The sequence below is a fragment of the Vigna radiata genome, chromosome 7, assembly GCF_000741045.1.
Source record: "Vigna radiata var. radiata cultivar VC1973A chromosome 7, Vradiata_ver6, whole genome shotgun sequence".
NCBI classification, from domain to species: Eukaryota; Viridiplantae; Streptophyta; class Magnoliopsida; order Fabales; family Fabaceae; genus Vigna; species Vigna radiata.
The window spans coordinates 40351578-40375052 of NC_028357.1; the positions used below are offsets into that span (position 1 = coordinate 40351578).

The following is a 23475-nucleotide window of genomic DNA, read 5'->3' on the forward strand; positions in this document are numbered from 1 at the left end:
GTAGGTTGACTTTAATAAGAAAGAGAAAAAGTTAGAGGGGTGCAGAATCACTTTATGAAGAAAGAGAAAATATTAAAATAATATTAATTAAGGTTAAAATGGTAATTTTTTGAGGTGCAGGATGAAAGCTTGGAGGTGGAGGATGAAACGCCCTATTTATAATGGTTTCATGGGCTTTTACTTGATTGGACATAGGTTAACTAGACAGTTGTCTTTCTTAAGTTGTTGTTAATCCATCTTATGCCTTAATCTCTTTGTAAATTACATCTGACCCTTCTTTATGTGTATGTTATTGTCTTGACTAAGATGTTTTTGCCAATATAACTTCATCTTAGGTCATTAAGTTCAAAAATGTCTTTGTCAACATGATGTCTTAGATCATTGAGTTTTGAAATGTCTTTGTCTACATGATATCTTAGATCAAAATGTCCAATATTATTAGTGAAATATCGCTACGGAGAACAAGTAAATTTTCAAGTAAATTTTGATGCCACAATGTTAGGTAATGATAATAGTGTACATTATTTTTTCTCTTAATTTTTTTTAATAAGAACAATTTATTATAAATAAAATAATTTACATAAAAGACTTTAAAAAATACTAGTTAATTCATTCATCTTTTAAATATCACATAAACTTATTCAAATGAAAATCTTAAATAAAATCATGAGTGGATACACTCATCGTTTAGACGTCTCTTTTTTCTTATTTATCTTAAATTTCATGACAAGAAAAGAAAACTTAGACAATGTTAAAGCAAATACTCCTCATGACATAACTACCCTTCTCAACTTGAGGTTGGATAGATATAGGAGTATCAGAAATATTCTCCCATTTTGGAGCCCCTACAATAATACATTACGCACAAACACAACACAAGCTTAAACCAAATACACTTTCATCATTACCATTCACAGATATTCATAAACATTAAAATATACAGATAGCATCATAATAATCATATCAAAGCAACCATGAAAAAAAGCAAGGAAAACCACACAAATAATTAGAAACAGGGCGCCCGATGAAGAGACAGCGCGTCCAACGAGAGGACCTCTCACAGAACAAATTAAGGGAAAAAGAGGCCCAGACCTACAGTGGAAAAGTGGTCCTAAGTGCCCAATTCTACCATTCAATGCCTAGAAGTTAGAGAGCTCACTAACTTCATGACGCTCAACGGCCAGAGTGGCGCTCAGTGTCCTAGAGCCTAGTAGCTCTCGACTTTGACAACACTCAACGCCACACATGGTCACTCAACTTTATACTAGATAATAACAACTAATTTTTCTAATTTTGGTGCACTTCGAACATATCCAAAAGACCAAATTTGTATCCTTGACACTAGAATTGATACAAAAATATGTTTATGACTGAAATTGAGTACCTATTTGCTCATTTGGTCAAAAACAAGATGCACTAGATTGATCCAACCACTCAAAAACTCATATATTCAGTTCTACATGTTATAAACTAGAAATCAGCAAACTAAGTGTCTAAACAAGTCATAATTAACTCCAAAACAGACTCCAAACCTTCGGTTTCTTCACACAATAACCGCTTTAGATTTTCACCTGTCAAAACCTCCAAAAATGGACTAAAAACCAGCCTTAAACTCAACCTTTTGATGGCCTCAAGATACAACATTAGATTTCACTAATTATAACCTCAACACATCATCTCAAGTGATCAAAACATGTACAACTATTCAATATTTGCATAAGGACTATACCAATAATAGATAACACTTAATTTTACCAATTTTAGGCAATCATATTAAAGCAAATCCAAACAGATCTATTAAAGACTTAAAAATCAGACATATAACTTCCTTTACTTGGTAGGAAGCTTCAACAACTTTAAGATACCGACAACCACTCCCTCAGCTTAGAGGACTCTATCTACATCGACAAATTACATAATTATGATCAAGGTACGCTGTTAGAACCATTTATCAACATAAAATCAACTAGAAAACCAAGAAGACGCATGCAGCAAACTATTCCTCACATGCATGAAAGAAAATGCAACTCAAGAAAATAGTAGAAACTAACTTACTCTTTTAAAACAAATGGTCAGATGGAAGTGAAGACCTCGTTGCCATGATCACCTAAGTACTTCTTAATCATCAAAAAGATGATTGTACAGATAAAACTCAAAGAAAGAAGATAAAAGAGGTTTAGAGAACGAACTTTAGAAAAATAATATGTTTTAAGTAATAAGAACTTTAATAAAATTTCTATTTATATCTTTAACTTTTTAATATTAAAATAACATAGTTTTATTATTTAGAACATATAATCTTAAAAACACAATTTTCTAAGTTATGACAAATTTTCATGGTCAAAATTGTAGATGGTAAAATGGGTTTGACCATTCCATTTAATTTTTAATTATTTAAATGCAATTACTTATTTAAACTTAAATTTATAAAAGTTAATACTTTTAAATTATAATGTTATTATACATTTAGACATTGAAAATGGAACCTATTTCACCAAATTTGATGCATTCATACAAAATAGGCTTTAAATGTTTTCTTCTCTTATGACCCCTTCAAAAAACGAAAGGCGCTATGTTCAGAGAAGCTTCCTTGTATAATAATCCAACAACACTGATCATATAATAATAAAATAACATTTCTTTCTTTCTTTTTCTCCCAATTTTTTTACTTCTACGAAACCTAAAATAATTAATGTAATAGCCTCACGTGCGCAACCTTGACTTGCTACATATTTTTCTCCGAAACGTTTGATTTTGCTGCCTTTGCCATCTTTTGTTTTTTTCGAAGAAACATTTCTCACATTATGTTATTTGATTTCTCAACCATTGAAAAAATACTTTGTTTTCTAATTCATTAACCTTTTGGTTACATATGCATTTACGTCAAACTTAATACAATGTGTGTATATTTCCTTTTAGGAAAACCACTTTCCTAAGTACCAAAGTAAAAATGCCATTCATATAAAAAAAAAATCAAATTATAACTATACAAAGAATATTATGAAGCAGTTTGATTTAGTTTTCTTTTATGACAAATAATTTGTTGATTTCATAATTTTTTAATCAAGAAAAAAGCAGACTTAAAATTCAAGTTAATTAGTTCAAATAATAGAAAAAGATATCTTGTTGTGCATTTTAAGGAAAAATAAAATAAATCTAAGATATTTTTACTGATTTACTCTAATAGTGTCTTAATATATAGAGATATGCATACTAGCAGCAGATTTGTATCTTAATTTATAGCAGATTTATTTCTTAATAATACATAATCTGTCATAAATATATATTACAATCACATCCTTAACTTGTAGCAAATTTATTTACTAATAAATAATAGAACTAGACCAAAAATCAGAAATATGTGTATATATACAATAATCATATTCCTTAATTACAAAAGATTTGTTTACTAATTTGTTACTTCCAATGAAGTAACAAGTCAACAAGCCTTAAATTACAGAATAAATTTCTGAATCAAAGATAACTGATTTTATTAATTTATTTGGATTTAAACCCAAATCAAACAAAAAGAATGTGTTAAGTTCTGATTTTTCTGTGAATTGATTACAATTAGCAGATGTCCAAATTGAAAATTATATATGCTGGATATTAACTGCCCATAATAACTTCCTCCTTTAAATGGAGAGATGTTAAGTTCTGATTGTTGAAATATTGGCACTGTGAAAAGGAAGTTGTGTTTGTTTCTTATAGAAACAGGGTTGTGAAGTACATGATTTTGACCACTATTTATTTATTCATAATAATTGTATGTGATCACACGTACAATTTTCTTAAATTGATTTACGTCATTTCCTTTTAAAGATTGCATAAAAAAATCATTAAAGGGAAAAAGGAACATAAGAAATGGGATTATGTTGGACGCAGTCATAGAAGTTGATTCGCTGCCAGAAGAAACTTCGAGGAAAGTACAAGAGGTGAAATTTCTATGCATTGGAACTGCGAATAATGAATCTATAAATTGAGAATAGGCAAAGAGAATGAAGTAGCATTAGATTAGATATGAAGTTAGAAGCAGGAAGAGGAGGAGGGTGCAAGTATCACCCTGATAACAAACAATTACAAGGTGTTTGTCCCTTTTGCTTAAGAGACAAACTTTTGAAGCTCTATGACATAAACAATCCAACTTATCCTCTTCCTTCTCCTTCTCAACCTTTTTCTTATTATATGTCTCACCATCACCATCATCATCACCATCGTCGCCATGCTTCTAGCGTGGTGGATTCTGCCTCTTCCATGGTTAGTTTCAATTATGGATTGAAGAAGAGCAACTCCATTGCCTTTGCTTCAGGAAGCCAAAACACAGATAGGGAAGTCAATGAAAACCGCGGGGGGAGTAAGAAAAAGGGTGTTTGGTCCAAGCTGCTCAAATTGACCAGAAAGAACGGTAAGGAGGCCTTCATGCATTCCAGGACAGTGAGGGAGGGAAAGAGTATGCTTTTTTAATGTTATTGTAGATTAACTTTTTTTTTTTTTCATTATTATTGATGTAACTACACATAATTGTGGAGGACTTTTATTGAGTTTGTAATTGGGTTCGAGCAAAGGTTTCCATATGACAAATGTATTCATCTAATAAAAGAATTAATTTACTTTCTAACACATTTCTGACAAGCAAATTTGATAACCGCCGTATCAATAACAAGATTATTCAAAAAGAACAAGCTGATGTATCAGTTTAACATATACTTATTCTCCAAGTTTGAAGCTTCAGATTTTATCCTGTAATGTAAATGAAAGTTAAACTAATTCACCTCATAATTAAGATGGGTATGCATGGACTTCCTCTATGGTAAAGATGGTTATTTAGTTTCAGAAATTTTAGTGGTTTTCTTAGACATTTCCATATTCACCTCCCCCCACCACACTCACTCCGTTTTCCCATTATTCCACAAGTGTTGTACTAGAAAATTTTCAAAGTAAGAAAAGTTAATCAAGGTGTACAATCATAACCAAAGCCCGATATTTGGAAGCTGTATAGAGGTGTGGTATGATGCGCGGGTAAGTGAAATGAGATTATGAATATAAACAGAACAAATATCTGCAACTCTGTATAGTGGTTCAATTTGAAGTATTCCTTATCTATGACAATCTACATTTAATGTGAGGTTGATTTGTAACAACTACGAGTTCCTGTATGGTAAACTATCTATCTTTAGAATGCAATCGGGGTATAAACTGCCATAGGAAACAAGAAACTGTACATGGTAATATGATTTTGCATGATCAATTATAGAACACTTGCAACTTCTCGCCCAAATTATGGATATCATCTACGAGGGCCAGAAATATTGCTCCCCATCAAATTATCCTCATCATTGTTAATATTTTGGTCCAATGAAGGCCGTTTCAGTCTTTGAAATATATCATCAAGGGACTCAGACGAGGACACATGAGGGATCTTACTTTCCTGTGTTTGCCGAATAGGCGTGAACCTGTTGGCCCCTAAGTTCGCCTTGAAACTCTGAAAGTTTGTTTTCATTGTTTGCCATGTTGAGGCCAAGCCTGAAGTTCCAGCAGCATTACCGGAACGAGTATTGTCGTGTTCAACCAAGGAAACCTTAGCAGATGCTAAATTTTTCTCTTCTGCCTTCAATTTATATGCTGATCCACTTTGCTGTCTGATAGCAGCATACTTGCTACTGATGGCTTCCCTGCTCGAGTTATGTCTCCTTGTCTCTTCCTTTAAAGTTTTAGGCTGATTTCCATCTATTTCTTTATTAACTAAAGCCGAGGTTCCCTTCATTTCAACATCATTTTTCACCTGACCATACCACATCCATAATGTGAGTGAACTGTTTGAATTTTGACCACAAGTGAAAGTGTCATATCTTGCAGCCATCAAATTCATGACAGTGTCGCATGAATGATGAAAATACAGAGAAAATAGCTTCAATTTTCTTATTGATAGGGTGTTGACATACCGTACTACTGTCGTTAGATTCAAGATCAATTCCATTAAAATTCCTCACTAATGGAACAACTTGCTCGCCTACATTGCGTCCTTGCTCAAGCCAAGATCGTTCTACAGATTGTGTGAAAATCAGTACAAGAAATAATCACAAACCCCACGTTTCTTCAAGGTTCACTACTTTAGACATGATTTATCATTTAATAGTTTGACTGATGACAACTACAGAGTTCTTCGCTAGCATACCTTTCTGTAAGATAATTAATCCTGACGGATCAAAACCATCCATATCTTCAGCTTCAGCTTCAAAAACGTATCTCTTCCAGCTACCGAGAAAATTAAATACCCTATCAAAGAAGTTGCTTGCAACCAAAAGGGTGTATACAACCATAATAAGTGGATAGATTTTGTTAAACTTGTCTCCAAAGAAAGGGACAGCATTATCAATGTTCCCCATTCTCTGCAATTAATAATGTAATGCACTAAATTAGAAAAAAGAACTAATAGGAAGGAAGGAAAGCAAAAAATGTTGATAAGCAGTTGTCAATGATATTTTGACATAATGTGAACATTTATATATAGGCAGTTAGAGACTAAATAAAAGACAACAAAACCCTCAGACACTTGGAAAAGTAAGTTACAAATATCAGGTAAATTAAAAGAAACAAAAAATGGAAAAAATAAAAAGAAAGCATTTTTTTTTGTCAGTAAACTTGATCAAGGAATGGTTCAGTGCCGTGCCTTTTTCTAGTTACAATATGTCGTGCACTCAGGCAGTATAGCCACGTAAATCACAATTTCCAGGATTACTAAAATCTAAGAAGTGATTTGATACTCTAGAATCAAATTACTCGTCTAATCGCAAAGCAACCAGACGTTGTTACTTCTTTAACTAGAATTATTAGGTTATTAGTTTTACTTTATTGCTAATTCTATCTTATAACTTCTTTACACTCAACGATAGTTTTTAACATTACTATATGCAGATAAGTTCAGAAGAAAATATTAAACAACAACAAAACGAATTCGTAAACCATGAAAAAATACTTACCTTTTCAAAGATAGTTGTTTTCTCAGAACCAAGACGAATAAGATTGAGAAAGTTGTACGAGATTGGAGGAGCATAACGAGCAATCATACTGGAAATGAGAGAGAAAATAATGATGTGCAAGATAGAATCAGCAAATCAAGGAACAGAAATAATAAGTAGAAGTAGTGTATAAAATCTTACGAGCATATCATAAGCAGGCTAACTGAGCTGGTCTGTCGGGGTGTCAACGAGTAAAACACCAATGTTCCAATTTTGAACAAGGAGTAGTATGTGCAGATGCACATGTACATGAGAGGAACAAATGCAAACGCCTAAGCAAGAAATTGAAGAAACGGGATTCAAAAGGCAGCCTATCTTTATTTTAAAAAATGGTATATATAAAGCATTTCATCAAAGAAATAATGCATATTATTGACAAATTATAAGAGTTATTTGCTTGCTTCAGTTTCATGTATAACCCAACTCCAAATTTGAATTTAATTTCAAACCTTTTGTTAACTATATATGATGACAGTAACAATTTCACAGGGATTGAATTACAGCCTCAAACCAAAAAACAAGTTTAATTTGCTAGAAAAAGATAAGCAGGGAACTGAAAAAAAAAAAAAAAAAGCACGCGCAGTTGGTCAATATGCACCAAACAGGAGCATCTTACTCAATCACAGAAGTTCACGGGACCTGAGAGACTTCACTTTACTTTAAATTGATAAAAGATTTCCATATCCTAGAATTAACTATTCATCCAATCTTTCTTTTTTCAAGGTAAATTAAGATTTCAAATATACATATAAGCATCTTGGTGCCCACGTTTAGTACAAATACTTATCTCTTATTAACTTCCTCTACCTGCACAAGCACTTCCTCTGTTCCAACAGATTTTATAAGAATCGAGAAAAGTGATAGATCAAGACTAGGTAGAAGAGTAGCTTCTGCTAAAAGAATTGTAACAGACATGACACCAAGTATAACAGCCAAGCCTTTCTGAACTTGCTTTCTTAAAATACATCGCCAGAAAAATTCTGCAAAGAACCACCATTTATTCATAAGCCTGTATTAAAAGGACGGAGTACATGATGTCATGATGCAACATTAATGCAGCAGGAAACCTAACTGAGAAAAGAAAATATAGAGCAAAATGAAGTTTAAGAATGTTTGAAGCAAAAGACAGCACATATGTGTATGACCAAATTACATAGACTTTCCACCAGGCTTGAAAACATTGGATTCAAATCCTCTGCTCTTTCTAAACCAAAGGAAACCTCCATTAACAAGCTTGAATGTTTTAAATGACTTCAATATACATTATTGTATTGAATAATGAACACAAATTCGCTATAATCCATATGCATAAAAAGTAATGGATTTGGTCTTCTTAAATTGAGAAATTGTAAAGCGAGGAAGGATCCACCATTGATCTCAAATAAAATCTTGTAAAATTAACTCACTTGAAATCAGAGATGGATGCACTCGTTCTGTATCACTTTAATACACTTTAGAGAAGTGAAATCCATCATTATGTACTGTCAGAGAAATAGTTTAAATTTACTACCACATTTAGAACACACTAAAATGCTAACCAACTATAATTATGACTGTTGCTAATAGCTTTCAGTTTGCCCCATTAGTCCTTGATTAGCTCATGTTCTTAATGCACTCTACATATAAAAAAAATAATTTCTGTATACATGACCTATACTATCCCCCAAATATCATGATCAAGAGTAAATCAACTACTAATGTTTTTTCGGATTGCACATAATACTCCTGTTTCTTAAATGTTTATAGCAATCAGCCTTATAGGGGTACAAATAATATTTTTCAAACAATTGTGAAAGTTTTCTATGGGTTTCCAAAAGGGAGGGGGTTCAGGTGAACTCAAAAAGGAGACAGGGAAGATGGGTGCAATTTACTCTATGCTTAAACTAGGTGTCAAAGTGTTAGCAACATGTATTCATCCTTCCGCTGTATTCTGTTCCAGCAGAACTGCATTTTCTATCATTTTCCAATCTTTCCCTTTGTTTCTTGAATCAATTATGTTTATAATTGTTTGCTTCCCCTAGTGATTTATCAACTTCTATTCAACAACTAAATGTACTTGTTCTGCATTTTCTTGGATTTGATGCATGACAAAGGTTCAAATGAAATGTTGTTTGTTCGGGGGCAGCCATTACTGAGGAGGTGGCCAGAGTGTGACTGGCGGAGTTGCAGGGACGAAGTTGATTCAGGGATCAGAATGGGGTGACTCTATAATGCATATGATGGCCAGTTTGGTACAAGACTGAGGTGCTCTATACTCAACGGATAAAAGGGATGCTCAATGACCAAGACAATCACAACGTGTAGGTGAAGCTAAGTGTGCAGGGGGTATGTGACCATTAATGCTTCAGCACAGATCAGGTTAAACGATGGGTGCTGTCATCTGGCCCAAGAGAGTTTAGTAATCTTCCTACCTTCATATTTGGGAATTTGTGGTGAGTCCTAGGTACTACTAGTAAAGGGAATTGAGCATGTTGGGTGAGAATGCCAAAAGAGTTCTTAAAGTATTATTGAGCCCAAGATTTTCAAGAACACTGTCAATGACAGTAATATATTTGGTTAAGTTGCACTGAGTTGTTTCAAATCTTAATTTTCTTTGTTTGTGTTTACTTTTAACAAAATGAGCACTTAATAAGATTTACCAAAATTAGAGCTAAAAATACCAATAAAAGTCCACTAACATATTTAGCACCTAAGAATATTAGTTAGGGTGAAAATCAATCACAGCTACCTCTGAAATTAGTACTTGATTAGTTACATACAATTTCCCCCAAATAATCGACATTGAAAAATATACACTGCAAAAATAGTTACACAAAATGTTTCTTATGCAGGAAGTAACAGGTCAATTAAGCCATATATGTTGCATTATTTGTTATTGATATCTTCATATAGACAGAAAGGGTAACATGTTTATTGAACTCATGGAAATTGATATGTCGGAAAGTTGTCTTGCTTGAGCTTGTCCTAGTCTGCCTCAACTGTGGCCTCTCAAAGTTGGTTCTCTATGTCTCGGAATGGCTATATATTAGGTTCACAGTGTCTTGGAAGGGGCTATATATGGAGGAACTAAGCAGAAAGGATGAGCGAAGATCAAAGTATGCAGCAATCAGGACTTCGGCTCTTAAAAGGGTAAAAATCTCATAGTGACTAGATATAAGACCTAAACAGTACTTACAAAACCTGGTCAATCCTTACCTTACGAAAGGACCACCTATGACAGAGTTGAGCAAAAAGGCTAAGTGAAGCATCATAGTGTACAACCATCAAGACATTACTCTTAGGCTTTATGATATTACATAGACTAGAGATAAGGCCTAAACATTACTAATAGAACTTGTATAATCTTCACTTTATAAGTTGGTTCTGCATGGTTAAACTAGGTCTTAGGCATACATTATAAGATGGGTTATTACTAGTTAAAAAAAATAAATATCTTTCTAGCTGCATGGGAAAAGTATATTTACTTAAGAACAAATAGGTTAGTATTCTTTATTGACCTAAAGTGTCACATAAAGACCCAATCTTGCCCGTCCGAGCATCTCTAAAGCTTGAAATATATTTCCTGTAACAAAAGCATAACAATTGAGTAAGATTAACTTGAAAAACCTTTAATATATTTAGTATAGAAGGATATTGCAAGTGGGCAAAGAAAAACAAAAAAAAAAAATACGATTTAAAGCAAACCATCCAGAGGAGTTGCGCCGATCATAATTCTTTATCACATCTTCCAACTCAAGGGCTTCTAACACGTAAGTAATATACTCACTACAAGAATGCAAAAGTAAGATATAAACCAAGTAATCAAGTTGTAATATATACCTAGTCAATAAACTTTGGGTATTAGACAATGCCAGTGAACAGAAAGAGTTAATTATCCATCAAAACTAGCATGGATCATAAGCATAAAATATCTCAATATGTGAAATCTCTTAGTAAGGATAATAGATAAGAAAACTTTTTTCAATAAACCCACTTAAAAGACCAAGTTGATGATTTGCTTACCTTTTATACCTGTAGTACTCCTCAGTTGCTCCTCGAAGATGACGCCTAAGTGTTGCCATCGACTTCTCATCAGTGTCATAATCCATATCACTTTCCCCTAATTGGCCACCTTGTGGTTTGAAGGATGGATCTTCCCTGAACTGGAACATTGAAGGTTATATCCAAACAAAGATCTAGGCTGTGTACTCAAAATATTTAATCAAGAAATCTATGTTTAATACCATTTGAGTTAGCATATCATCGATTACATTCATGTAAGGTCTCAAAGGATCACGCTTGGACATCTGGTTGGATGTGGCTTGAGCAATCTACAAAAATAAACTTCATCGTTAAAATCAAGGCTTCTATTGTTTAATGAGAACGTCACACACGTACAATGTTGAAATTGTGTCTAACTAATACTACATTGCTGGTTTATATTAAAAGATTGTGTTAATTTCTCATTATTAGAATGGTGTTATGGATATGGAAAATATGAACAACCCAAAATTCCTTTACAAAAATATATTGGAAGTCAAAACGATTTATTGCAGAACCATTGCAGACAAAAAAAAAATCAATGTATCCATATAGATAAATGAAATGACAATTTGCTTAGCTTAATAGTTTAAAAACGACTATATATCTGATGTATCCAGAAGTTCAAACTACATTTTCTAGAATTGGGGAAAACAACTTTGGGGGAGGGGGAGTCATCAAAAGATCACAAGACACAAATCACAATCAAGAATAATAAGTTATACTTTCCTTGAGAGAAATCCACAATTTTCAAGCTTGCCTGGCAGATTGAGAAAATATAAGAGATAAAAATTTAAAACAAAATAAGAAATTTCCCTGCCTCAAGTAGACCACTTACAACAATAGCATTTGAAAGTTCTTGGTGAGCATCATCAAGCTTAACAGCCATTTTAGCAATTTTGTGGGAAAGAACTTTCTGACGGATTGTCCAATCAGCATTTTTCCAAATGCCTTTGGGAATTTCACTTAAACCAAAGCCAAGAAGAAACGCACCAGTAACAAGTCCAAAAGTATTTGAGCAAGCCATAGCTAATCCCAAAAGACCTCCACTCCTGTTTTAATAAGAATAAAAAAATTCAAACCAAGTGGGACTTAAGTTGAAACCAACAAGCATAAACATGTGGGTAGAAGTGGAAAACCATAATTGAAAGTTAATTAGGCAATCACGACTGTCGTATTTGAAAATATAAAATAGTTGGACAGAAGGTAGGCATTTGAGTATTCATGGCATGAAAACCATACAAACTAAAAAAAAAAAAGAAACTACATAGGTTGGGTAAAAATCTGACTTGCTACTGCAAGTCTTTAACAGATAATGTAGTGCGTTATGTCTCATAAAAAGTGGTTTTAGCACAAATCATCATTATTCACAATTACAAAAAGCAGAGGAAATAGCATGTGGGAAACGTTCTGGAACACATCAACCATGACAACAAAACCAGCCAAATATTGCCTTTTTATATGGATGTGCGGGAACAACAGAACTCATGAGTGCAATAGGAATCTTTATCAGAAAACATATATAATGAAGAAACTCTAGGAAGCGATATCTTACAACAAATTTCATTCAACAATATATGTTTCAAAATAACTAAGATTAAGAAGTTGAGAACCAACCAATGCCGATGCATCATAACAAGAAGAATAATTCCAAAAATGCCAATGGATCCCACAATTACATAAAAGATCAAGTTAACATGTAAACTGGTCTTCAATCTTTCTGATACAGTGAAGTCCCCAGCATCTTCAAAACCCTGGATAAGGGGCACAACAACCCTGCTCATGATAAAATGACACAAATACATCAGCAAATTTTCCTTTCTGAGTTGTATGGTCCGTTCAAATACTTGAAATACTTACTATGCAAGCAAGCATATTAGAAGACAGAGCAAATGGCATAATAGAACATACACAAAATCTAAGTTTAACAAGCACTCATAATAATTACTCATGTGTTGTCAGCATTACTACTTCCAAAGTTGGTTCAAAGCCTCAGTTTATTCCACAACAAAAAAATTGTCAACATACATGCATTATATATTATCAAGAATTTAAAAATAAAAGATATCACATTGAAGTACCATCCTGTTGAGGCCTAGGTACAAGAATAAAGGAAAAGCAGGTAAAGCTTTTACAGTAGTTTCGTAAGTTGGATATGTAGTTAAGAGCAGGTATAGAGTGGGTTAGGAAATTAAGGTTCATAAAATTAGGGCTTGGCATTCAATCTACGATCATAGAACAGTTGTAACTTTTCTATACTCTCTAACTCTCAACTCTTTCTCTTGGGTCTATAACACAACCAAATGAAAATAATCTTATCAATAGATATGCTTTGATGAAAATTACAAGAATTTGAATTTGACAATTTTCATTTAAATGGACAACATTCATGCTCACATGTAATAGTTATTTCAAATTAAACTCATTCCACATATCATATGCTTTATGATATGTAAATATCAATAAGACAAGGATTTAAGTTCGTAATTCAGGTATTGTTAGCTCATAGTTGTTTGCTAGCTGCCTATAAATAAGGTAAGCTGTTGCATTCTACAGGGATGAATCTAGATAGAATGTTAATGACAGAACTGCAGTACACATTCTTTGATCTCTCTACTCTCACCCTGAAATCTCTTTATTCTGTTTTATTTCACTTTCCCCTCTTCTTTCTCTGCCTTTCTGTTTCTTTCAACTTTCCATCCTAAATTCTATACCACATTACAAAGTTCGTAGTTCATTGATTCAAATAAGGAGAGTAGAGAATGTTTTATTGTCAGGAAAACAGAGACAAAAATAAAGATCACAAGATAATCAAAAGGAATTCAAGAAAGTCTTGAACCATCATCCAATACATGGAGTTAAAAATTGGCATTTCTCAAATGATTGGAAAAACTTTTACAAGAGGCTTACCATGTAAGCAAAAAGGTACTCCAGTATGACCAGCTCCAGAAGAAAGAAATTGCTCCATTCTCATGGTAGGAAGATATTGTCTGTAGGTGTCAAAGAAAGTAACACTCAATATACAAATGAAATAATTGCACATATATTTCTTCATTGACTCAACACTATTCAGCATATAACAATTTAAATTCAAAAAATCTTCCTTTTGAAAGGAGGGAAATATATTATATGTGTTAGCCTACAAATATTGAATTAGTAGAAAAAGGGAAAAAAACGACAAACTTAGATCCAAATAGAAGTTGATAAATCTACCTTGTCTAAACCATAGGGTAGCACAATATTTTTGTCTGAAATCAAGAGCTGTTTTTGTTATACTATTATTACAAAAGTCAATCTATCCAGGGCTAAATGAATAAGGGTTTGTTTGAAGTAATTATAGTGTTTTACTTTCAAAACTAGTCAGCAATGCAGTTTTTATGATTTGTTTTCACTGTAGCTTTTAGAAACAAAACCAAACAATGCTAAGAGAAGTTTCAAAAAAGTTTTCAAAAGAATAGTACATGAGACGTGGATATTTGTCAATTGCACATTGCACTGTAGTCAAAATAGCAATTAAAAATGTGGATCACTTAGATTTCACACTTTCTAATCGCTCAACCATACCAAAAGTGAAGCTACACAGAGGCACAGCAATAATAGTCTAACGATTTTCTCCTTCACTCACAGCTGTGACTGCTTTCTTCAATTATTATTATTATTATTATTATTTATTATTATTATTATTATTATTATTATTATTTTAATATATATAAATATGTGTGTGTGTGTGTTTGATATTCATATTAACCAAAAGTATGGCCAAATTATGGTATATAAATGGATGCAAATATCACCTTGTGAGTCAATTTGATGAGATTGAGTTTAGACCAAAAACTCAATCTCTAAAATGTTATTAGAATTTATCACAGTGAGATTTATTGAATCTATCATGATCCCTACTATCAAACCACCAACAAATATCTAGTCTTATGCTTGTGATGTCCATTTCTCGACATGAGAAAATATATTAGAGATATCACATTGACTAGAGATATGACTAAATTATAATATATAAATAGATGCAAACTCCAAACCCCACCTTACAAGTTAATTTTGTAAAGTTGACTTAAATTTAAGTCCACTTTCTAAGAAGTATTTATGTAGAAGTAGAATCCACTATTTGAGTTACAATTCCAATATTTATGATCTTGTGAGCCTTTCATGATCTCAACCATAATCTCAAATTTTTCCACCTTGGCACATTGTATGAGATTAAAATAGTGTTTTACTTATTACAAGAATAACATTAGATTTAAAAATAAAAGTATAAAAAACAATCATAAGCAATTTTTGTTTCTCAATTTCCGTAATTTGGAAATAATTTTCTTTTGAAACGCATGCAGAAAATAGTTATCCAAACATGTTTCTTTTGTTCTTTTGTTTTCAAAATGGAAAATAGCTTTGACAACTACAATCAAACTAGGCCCAAATCTTTCATCAAATTTCAGAGACCAAATGAAATCTAGTTCTTGACATCGAAGTCCTTTTGTAAGGTTAACCGGATAGCAAGGCGGAGAAGAATTTTGTTTGAATAGCAGTAATAAACAAATAATTCGATGTGGGTATGCATCACGAGGTTACTTCTATGTTTAAGTTACGTGTCTCTGGTGTTCTGACACCCACAACCACAGAAATTCTTATGCATGAATAATTGACTTTTGGATCTTTGAGGAGCATTGGGTTTGTGCATCGTCCTGTATTGGGTCGTATCTACTCATTTTAGAGGTTTTGCCAGAGGGATGATAAACTCTTTGGCATAGTAACTCTATAGTGATTTGTAGATGGAAATACTCGAACTTCTAACAACAAATTTCTTCCCTTTCATCCTTTGAGGGACTGAGTTGTCTTCTTGGAATCTATGTGGGAATTTCACAAATGATTTACATGCTAGGGCATCTCTTGCTCTCATATTTCCAATCCAGAGGGGAAAAATAAACTATAGCAAGGTAAGGCCTCAGAAAATCGGTTTTATAACTATCGGTAGATAATTATATGAATGCACACCCCAACCTTCTATTTCTTTTTCTGAAGTTGGAAGGAACAAAAAGGATAGAGAAAAAGAGTATACTACTCAATACTATAGAAGTGCTTATTAATGTACTAGAAAACGAACAACACTTAGATATGAACATAAAAAGAAGCAAGACAAACGCACTGTCCATTAGCAATACAAAGAACTCAAACATTCTAATCTTGCTTTGACCCCTCACTCCAAGATTAAGACTACGTCTGGGCTATGATTGAGAAGCCATAGACTGGCATTCAACGCAAATCCACCTTGGGGCAAGGATTAGCGTAAACATGTTTAGTGAAGTGAAAATGTCACAAAGCAAACACACTTCATATATCAACAACTAAACGATAGTACAACTTTTCTACTCTGACAATGCATCACACTTCAATTACAAAACCTCCTAATCATTAATTTGAGTTCCATAGCGAAATTCCTAAAACGCTAGTCGTGTGAAGTCTTCCTACGATATTTTAAATTTCGCAACGAAATGGAATTGGAATGGTTAGGAAGTACCGTCCAGATATCAGCGGGGACGAGGACGATGATGGAGAGGGAAGAGAGCCAAGTGTATCCAACGGTGAAAAGCACGTAGCGAGGCACGCGTGGAGCTGCGTAGTACCTCAGCGTGAAAAGCACCATCCCCACTGTGAGGGGCAGAGAGATCATGTAAAACACCCACATCTCTCTCTCTCCGACGGAACACTCGATGGATCAGATCGGATCGGATCAGATCGAATCGGATTCCGGCGGTATGGTAGTGGCGGAGGTGTAGGTGGCGGTGTCTAACTTTAGCTTATGGTAAAGTTTCGTGAACGAACTGCACCACTACGCAACACGCAACACTCCCTCTGGGCTTCGCGCCTTATTTCCGATATCTATCTGGGCCTTCAGGGCCCGTAGCAACCAATTCAACAGAAATGTTTTTCTTACATTTCTAATTTTGTTTTTCTTCTTCATAATATTTAACTCCGTTTTATTCTTACAATAACGGAATCCTTTTATCACTTTCTTTTTTAATAATTACTGTTTTGGAAAATATTAAAATATATTATTTTTCTCACTACAAATGGATCAAAATATTCCAATGATAAAAGTTACGTTTGAAAATGTTTAATGGGTTTGAAAAAATGATAAAAGTAATCATGGTCAAGGTTGGGTTTAGTTTCGACTCCGTAAAAAACGGAAAAGCATGAAGTTAAGGTTCGACTTTTACTCACTAATAATATTCTTAACTTCTTCTATGAAATCCTTGTTTTCATTAAATACGTTATTTAACCCCTTTACTTTTAATAAAATTTGAAATTAATTTCTTCTTCGTATTTTAGACTAATTTAATCTTTTATTTTTAAAATTATATGAATTTAATCTTTTGACAACATTATTATAAAAAAAAGTGATGCAGTATCATCCATTACAATGACATAAATTTTAAATATAAAAAAGAAAAATAAGATAACGATTTGTTTAGAGTTTATATTCGTATTATTAACTTTTATATATACTTTTTTTAAATAAAGTGAAGTCTTAGAGGACATGGTCAAAAATTGTTAGGATCTGTTTGTTTCCGCATATGAAAAGTAACGAAAGGTATTGTTTATGAAGAAAGAACATTAATCAAGATGGAAATAAAAATTAAAAAAAATTGGGTAGAGTTTTTCTTTTAACATTAAAGAGATATAGAAGGAAAGTGATTATAGAAATTTGTTTTTTAAATTTCTTTAAATAATAAATAGAATATAATTTTTTATTTGTTAGAATTTATGATAATTTTTATTTAAGTTTATTTTAAAACTTGAATTTATATTTTTATATTAAATTATTTTAAACAAATTTAAATATGTAATATTAAAAAAAATAAATCATTCTTGTCTTAGTCCTAATAATCTTGTTTGTTGCTGTTTTTCTTTATTTTCTTGTTGGTCATTCCCTCAAAACCAAATCATATAATTCTATAATTCTACAGAAGGCATCCATTAGGACAGTGCGTTTTCTTTTTTATTAGAAATGGGTAACATTAATTTTATAAGGTTCATATTCTTTCACCTAACTCACCTATCTTCAACTCCAGGCCCTTTAGTCTCAGCTAGCAGCAAGTGTGAGAGTGTTACACAACATGGAATATACTTATTCAGCAGAGGATGCGGAGGCAGAAACTTACACCAGCAGCAGCAGCAGCACCCCATCAAGAAACAATGTTCAGTGATGATCAAATCAAATAATTGGAAACCATGCTTGAGACAGAATCAAGGCTAGAGCCTAGAAAGAAGTTGCAGCTGGCAAGAGACCGTGGATTGCAGCCAAGACAGTTTGCTATTTGGTTTCAGAACAAGAGAGCTAGGTGGAAGTCAAAGCAACTTGAGACAAATGGCAAATTATTAAAACAAGATGTATGAGTTTTAATCCAAGAAAAGTATTTAAAACAATTGCAAGATGCTATTGTGAAATAAGAAGGAAAGAACCTTAGAAGCATGGTCATGAAAATAAGGAAAGCTTTTGGCAACAGTGCGCTTCATCTCCATCTCCATTCGCATGCTCTCAATCTCCCTTGTTTAAAGGCTGACCCAAATGACAGATTCATTGCAATCTACTTTCACCTTTGCACATACAAGTACACATGTTACCACTCATAATAATACTAATCTATGAGGACAAAACAAAACAACCGACAACAACAATTGAATAATACCATAATCTTTTTCATCTCCCATAAATCTCTCTCATTTTTCATTCATCCTTTTCATAATCAGGCCAATAGAAACAATGATTTGGAAAACCATATCCTAACCTAGTACTTGGCAAGCAATCATTATAACATTATTAAATTCCACTTCCATGTTACACAGCCAAAGCTAGGCAAACAGGATAGGTTTATAGTGGGTCAATAAAACAAGGGAAAACTACGACCAAGTTAATATTTGAGCGTTTGGTTTCGTTTCATCTCCACTTCCCTCTTTCATCACAGCCAAAATTGTAGTCACCGGATTTAGCTAGACATGGAACAATGAAAAATCCATATGAACCTGCACGTGTTTTTATTAGAAAATTCAATCACAGGACGCAAGATCATCTTCATGTAGTTAGTTAGATGTGACAAGCCGACTAACCAAAGAATTGTATTCAGATAGCAGTATAACATCATGATTGTGATCTTCCATCAACGTATACTGTACAGAGTTATTCTTTATCTGATTTCAATGTTAACTGAAGATCTTCAAGCATATTTGTTAAGGGAAAATACATGGATAGAGGCATTGCAAAAATAACAATGCCGAAAAGAAGCTGCAGAGAGAATGAAACTGAAGATCAATATTGAATCGCAACCTAAGAAAAAGACTAGAAGGATTATATGATTTCATATCAATACTCAACTAGAACATTGGTCGGGCAAAAAAGTATATGAAGAGGCAATTTAGTATTGACTTACAAGGTATGGTCACATACCATGTGGCCAGTTAAAAGGTATTTGAAAAGACTGGGTGGTAGGTAAGGAATGCCGGGCCTTACTACTCTGTAGAATATACTTTTCTGTTTCTATACAATGCAGAACAAATACGTCATTAGATATAGAAGAAAGACCTCAATTCAAATATAAATTGCAACAAACTAAAATTTAATCAAGTTAAAACACAATATGCATCTTATATTAAGCTAAACAAGAAGAAACAAGAAAAACTTTCTTAAACACTGCTTAACTACACTCCTTATACTTTCGTAATTATTATCATTTTAATTTTGTATAAAGCATATCCATACCTACCAGGAATGACCTGGTAACCAATATGCAATTTCAGCACAGTCCTTCTCTTTTCAACCTGTAGAAAGAAACACAATCCTTCAGTTCAGTAATTAAAAGACCATGTTTCAGTCATACGTCTTAGCAAATAAGCCAATAGCATATGTGATTTTCCTTTACCTTTAGGTTTTGACTGGATAAACTTTAGAAATCAGAATAAATCCAAGTGCAAACCGTCTAACTGACCAACCTCTAATGAAAATGCACCCTTCTAGCTTTTACAATACCACGTTTTAAAGCTGAGATGACACTTGCATCTGGTGTCATTCCCTTGGAATACATTTCATTAAGCCGTATAATGGCTTTTTCCATGTGCTCTCTCGTACATAAGCCAGAGACCAGAGCAGTGTATGTTACAGTATTTGGTTCTAGTCCTCTGTCAATCATTTCATCAAATAGGCTTACTGCTTTTTGAAAGTTCTCCGTCTTCATGTGTCCATCAATCAACACAGTGTAACAGACAACATCCGGATTTATTTCCATTTGCTCCATATTTCTCACGATGGAAGAAACTTTCAATGATGTCTTATTTCCTTCTCCATAACGAGAGACACACCTTAAATTTGCTTTGAAGTTTCCATCAAGTAAAACTGTGTAGGTAATGACATCAGGTTTGATTCCTCTCCTCTTCATATCCTGCAAGAGGTCATGGGCCTCTTGCAAAAAGTTCATCCTACAATAACTATTTATCATAATTGTGTAAATTATAACATCAGGGGTGAGTCCTCTATGTACTAAAATATCAAACAAAGTGCGAGCTTTCATTATCTCCCCACTCTGGCACAATGAAGCTATAATTGTCTTACAGAGTTTATTAATTAGCTTAGAACAAGAGGCATTGTTAGCCATATCTCCTTGGTTTAACAGCTTAAGGGAAATTTCATAGGCTTTATTTACAAGGGTCTGCTTCACAATAGCCATTAACCATGGCAGAATAGATTTGAATACTCTTATCTTCCAGACTGTTAAAATACGCCTCGGCTTGCAAAACCTTTCCCACTGAACACAGATTTTCAATGATTAACTTATGTGTAGTAGAGTTTGGCTTCAAGCCTTGACTCTCCAAACAATCCAAACGCTTTAATGCCTCACAAGCATGACCATTTCTACACAACCCAGTCGCCAGTACATTGTATGTTATAATATCAGGTTTGAAACCCTCATCACTCATTTCCTTAAACACCCTAAACCCACTAACGATATCACCCTGAAGGCAGTATCCCTTGATAAACGTTGTATAGTGCTTAAGATCTAAAGCCACACCCCTTCTCTTCATGTCTTCTGACATCTCTATCGCATCCTCCACCTTCCCCAACTTAAACAAAGCATTAAAAACAATGTTGTAGGCAACCCCATCAAGAAACATCCCGGACTCCTTTAGTTTCTTAAACAAATCCACCACCTTCAAAGTCATGCCCATCTTTCCCAAACAATGCAGAATGTAACTAACAATAACACAATTCGTCTTCACACCCCTCAAAATCATCTCATCATACAAAGCCAAAGCCTTGTCCAGCTTATGACCCTTACAATACCCTTGAATCAACGCAGAATAAACAAACACATCAGGAACCAACCCTTGCCTCTTCATGTCATCAAACACACCCTGAGCCTCATCCAACTTCATCTCATTACAAAACCCACGAACAACCGCAGTGTATGCATAAACCTCCAAAGGGGCATTAATCTTTCTAAATGCCTGCAGCTCCTCATACCCCAAATCAAACCCATGTTTATTACAAAACCCTTCAATGTAAGCAGCATAGCAATACGAATGAGGGGTGATCCTGACTCTCTTCATTTCCTCAAAAACACAGAAAGCTTGCCTCAACTCACCTTTTTTACACAACCCCTTGATGACAATTGCATAGGAATAACAATTGGGTCTGAAACCAAACCTTTTGAGTTGTTCAAAAATAGCCAATGCTTTATCGACCTCGCCGTTTTCCACCAACCTGTTGAAGAGGAAGTTGCAAGTGAGAACATCAGGGACAATTCCGCGGCGCTGAGTTTGAAACAAGAAATCAATGGCCTCGTCAAACATGTTGAGGCTGACACAGGTTTTGACAAAGCCACCAAAAGCTCTGAGCAAGTAATGGTTACGGTGGTCGAAGTCCTGGAAGAGTATTTCGAAGAGTTGAAGGAGGTGAAAGGGAAGATGGTTGTGCTTTGAGAGGGTAATGAGGTGGAGAAAGAGGGAGTCTAGTTTTCTGGGCAGGTTCCAGAAAGCGAACATTTTGGTGATGGAGGCGTAGGTTGAGAGGGTGTGCGGGAAGCCGGTGCGGTGGAGGTGGTCGAGGAAGGAGAGGGCGAGGGAGGGGTGGTGGTGGAGACATTGGAGGGTTTGAAGGACTTGGAGGGTGGTTGGGTGTGAAAGGGGCGTGGAAGCGGTGGTGTCGGAGAAAGAGGGTGGGGTGGAGTGAGCGAGTGCAGTGGATGCAAATGGCTGTGAAAAGGGTCTTAGGTTGGGTTTTTGAATGGTTTTGAAGAAAAGGTTGAAAACACGAAGCCGCATGGACATCGAAAGGAGAACAAGATGCGGTGGCATTATATCAAAAAGGATAACTGCAATGTTTAAAAAGAAAACAAAAGATAAAGTCATCATGAATAGAAAACAAACACAACTTCATCTCTCACTTCACACACCACACTTCCCTCTGCTCCTCCTTTATCATTCTATAAGATAGTACAGAAAGAATGAATGGGCATCTGAGAAATCCCTTTCATCAGGGAACTTTTGCCCATGAAAATCCTCATATTACAATATCACATTTATAACTTTCCCACCAAAGCAAAAGGCAAACATAGCAGAACAAAAGCAATTTTCCTGAGTGAGTATAAACAATTGAAATGGACATATAATTCATAATTCTATTGAACAGAACCAAATTAGTTAGGTTTCATGAATCATAAGAATTAAACAAACAGTGAACTATCCTTTGAGTCACCAAAGGTGACATGTTCTTTCCATCTTCTCACCTTATATATTTGATTTTTACTTTACTCTTTATTTCTTGTTTTTCCAAGCCATGGAAAAGTGCATCAATCTGCCCCCATCAGTTCTACAAACGCACAACACAACTTTCTTTACCCAGTTTATATATTAATTACATGATTTTACACATCTCGAATGAATCAAAATGATCGTGTTTTCTTATCCTAGCATATGTTTTATATCTGTCATATAATATGAAGTTTCAAGCACACAAAATCAGAAAGAGGAGAACGAGGTTCTTCTCATAAGAAACAAAACAAACGATACAAGAGAAAAACATATGTATATATATATACATATAACCCACTAGCTTGACCTAATGGTCCGATTGAGGTATTTTACACAGACTTATAGGTCCAAACCTTATAAAAGAACATGAAGACTAAAGAGATAAGATGAACATACAAGCGACGATTTGAGTTTGAGGAGTTGGACTCTAAGGATTTGAAAGATAATAATTAAGTGGATTTGTAAGAATTTAAAGATGATTATTTTTTTGTTATTTATTCGAGTGAATTTATAAGTAAATTTTTTTTAATTAATGTATGATTTAATTTATGAGACAGATTAAAAAATTTACTTCATAATTCTTACTTCCTTTCAAATTTATTCAAATAAACAAAAAAAATATTAT

General features: G+C 33.8%; 2 protein-coding genes and 1 pseudogene across 2 annotated transcripts; 1 reads left to right on the top strand and 2 right to left on the bottom strand.

Annotated features, from left to right (window-relative positions):
• The first annotated feature begins 3954 nt into the window (after positions 1–3954).
• LOC106768041 lies at positions 3955–4890 on the top strand. Its single transcript, XM_014653007.2, has one exon. It carries the CDS (start codon positions 4021–4023, stop codon positions 4462–4464), a length of 444 nt encoding a protein of 147 aa, XP_014508493.1. The 5' UTR covers positions 3955–4020; the 3' UTR covers positions 4465–4890.
• A 151-nt stretch (positions 4891–5041) lies between these two features.
• On the bottom strand, positions 5042–16924 carry LOC106768473 (LMBR1 domain-containing protein 2 homolog A). The gene is made up of 14 exons (XM_014653647.2): positions 16567–16924; positions 13950–14029; positions 12657–12815; positions 11878–12091; positions 11243–11329; positions 11022–11161; positions 10704–10784; positions 10517–10581; positions 7827–7999; positions 7161–7291; positions 6981–7068; positions 6176–6389; positions 5943–6043; positions 5042–5782 (listed from the first exon to the last, which is right to left on the bottom strand). The coding sequence occupies exons 1-14, from the start codon at positions 16732–16734 to the stop codon at positions 5288–5290; spliced, it is 2196 nt and encodes a 731-aa protein (XP_014509133.1). The 5' UTR covers positions 16735–16924; the 3' UTR covers positions 5042–5287.
• Positions 16925–17981: 1057 nt separating this feature from the next.
• Positions 17982–23083, bottom strand: LOC106769289 (annotated as a pseudogene).
• Positions 23084–23475: the final 392 nt, after the last annotated feature.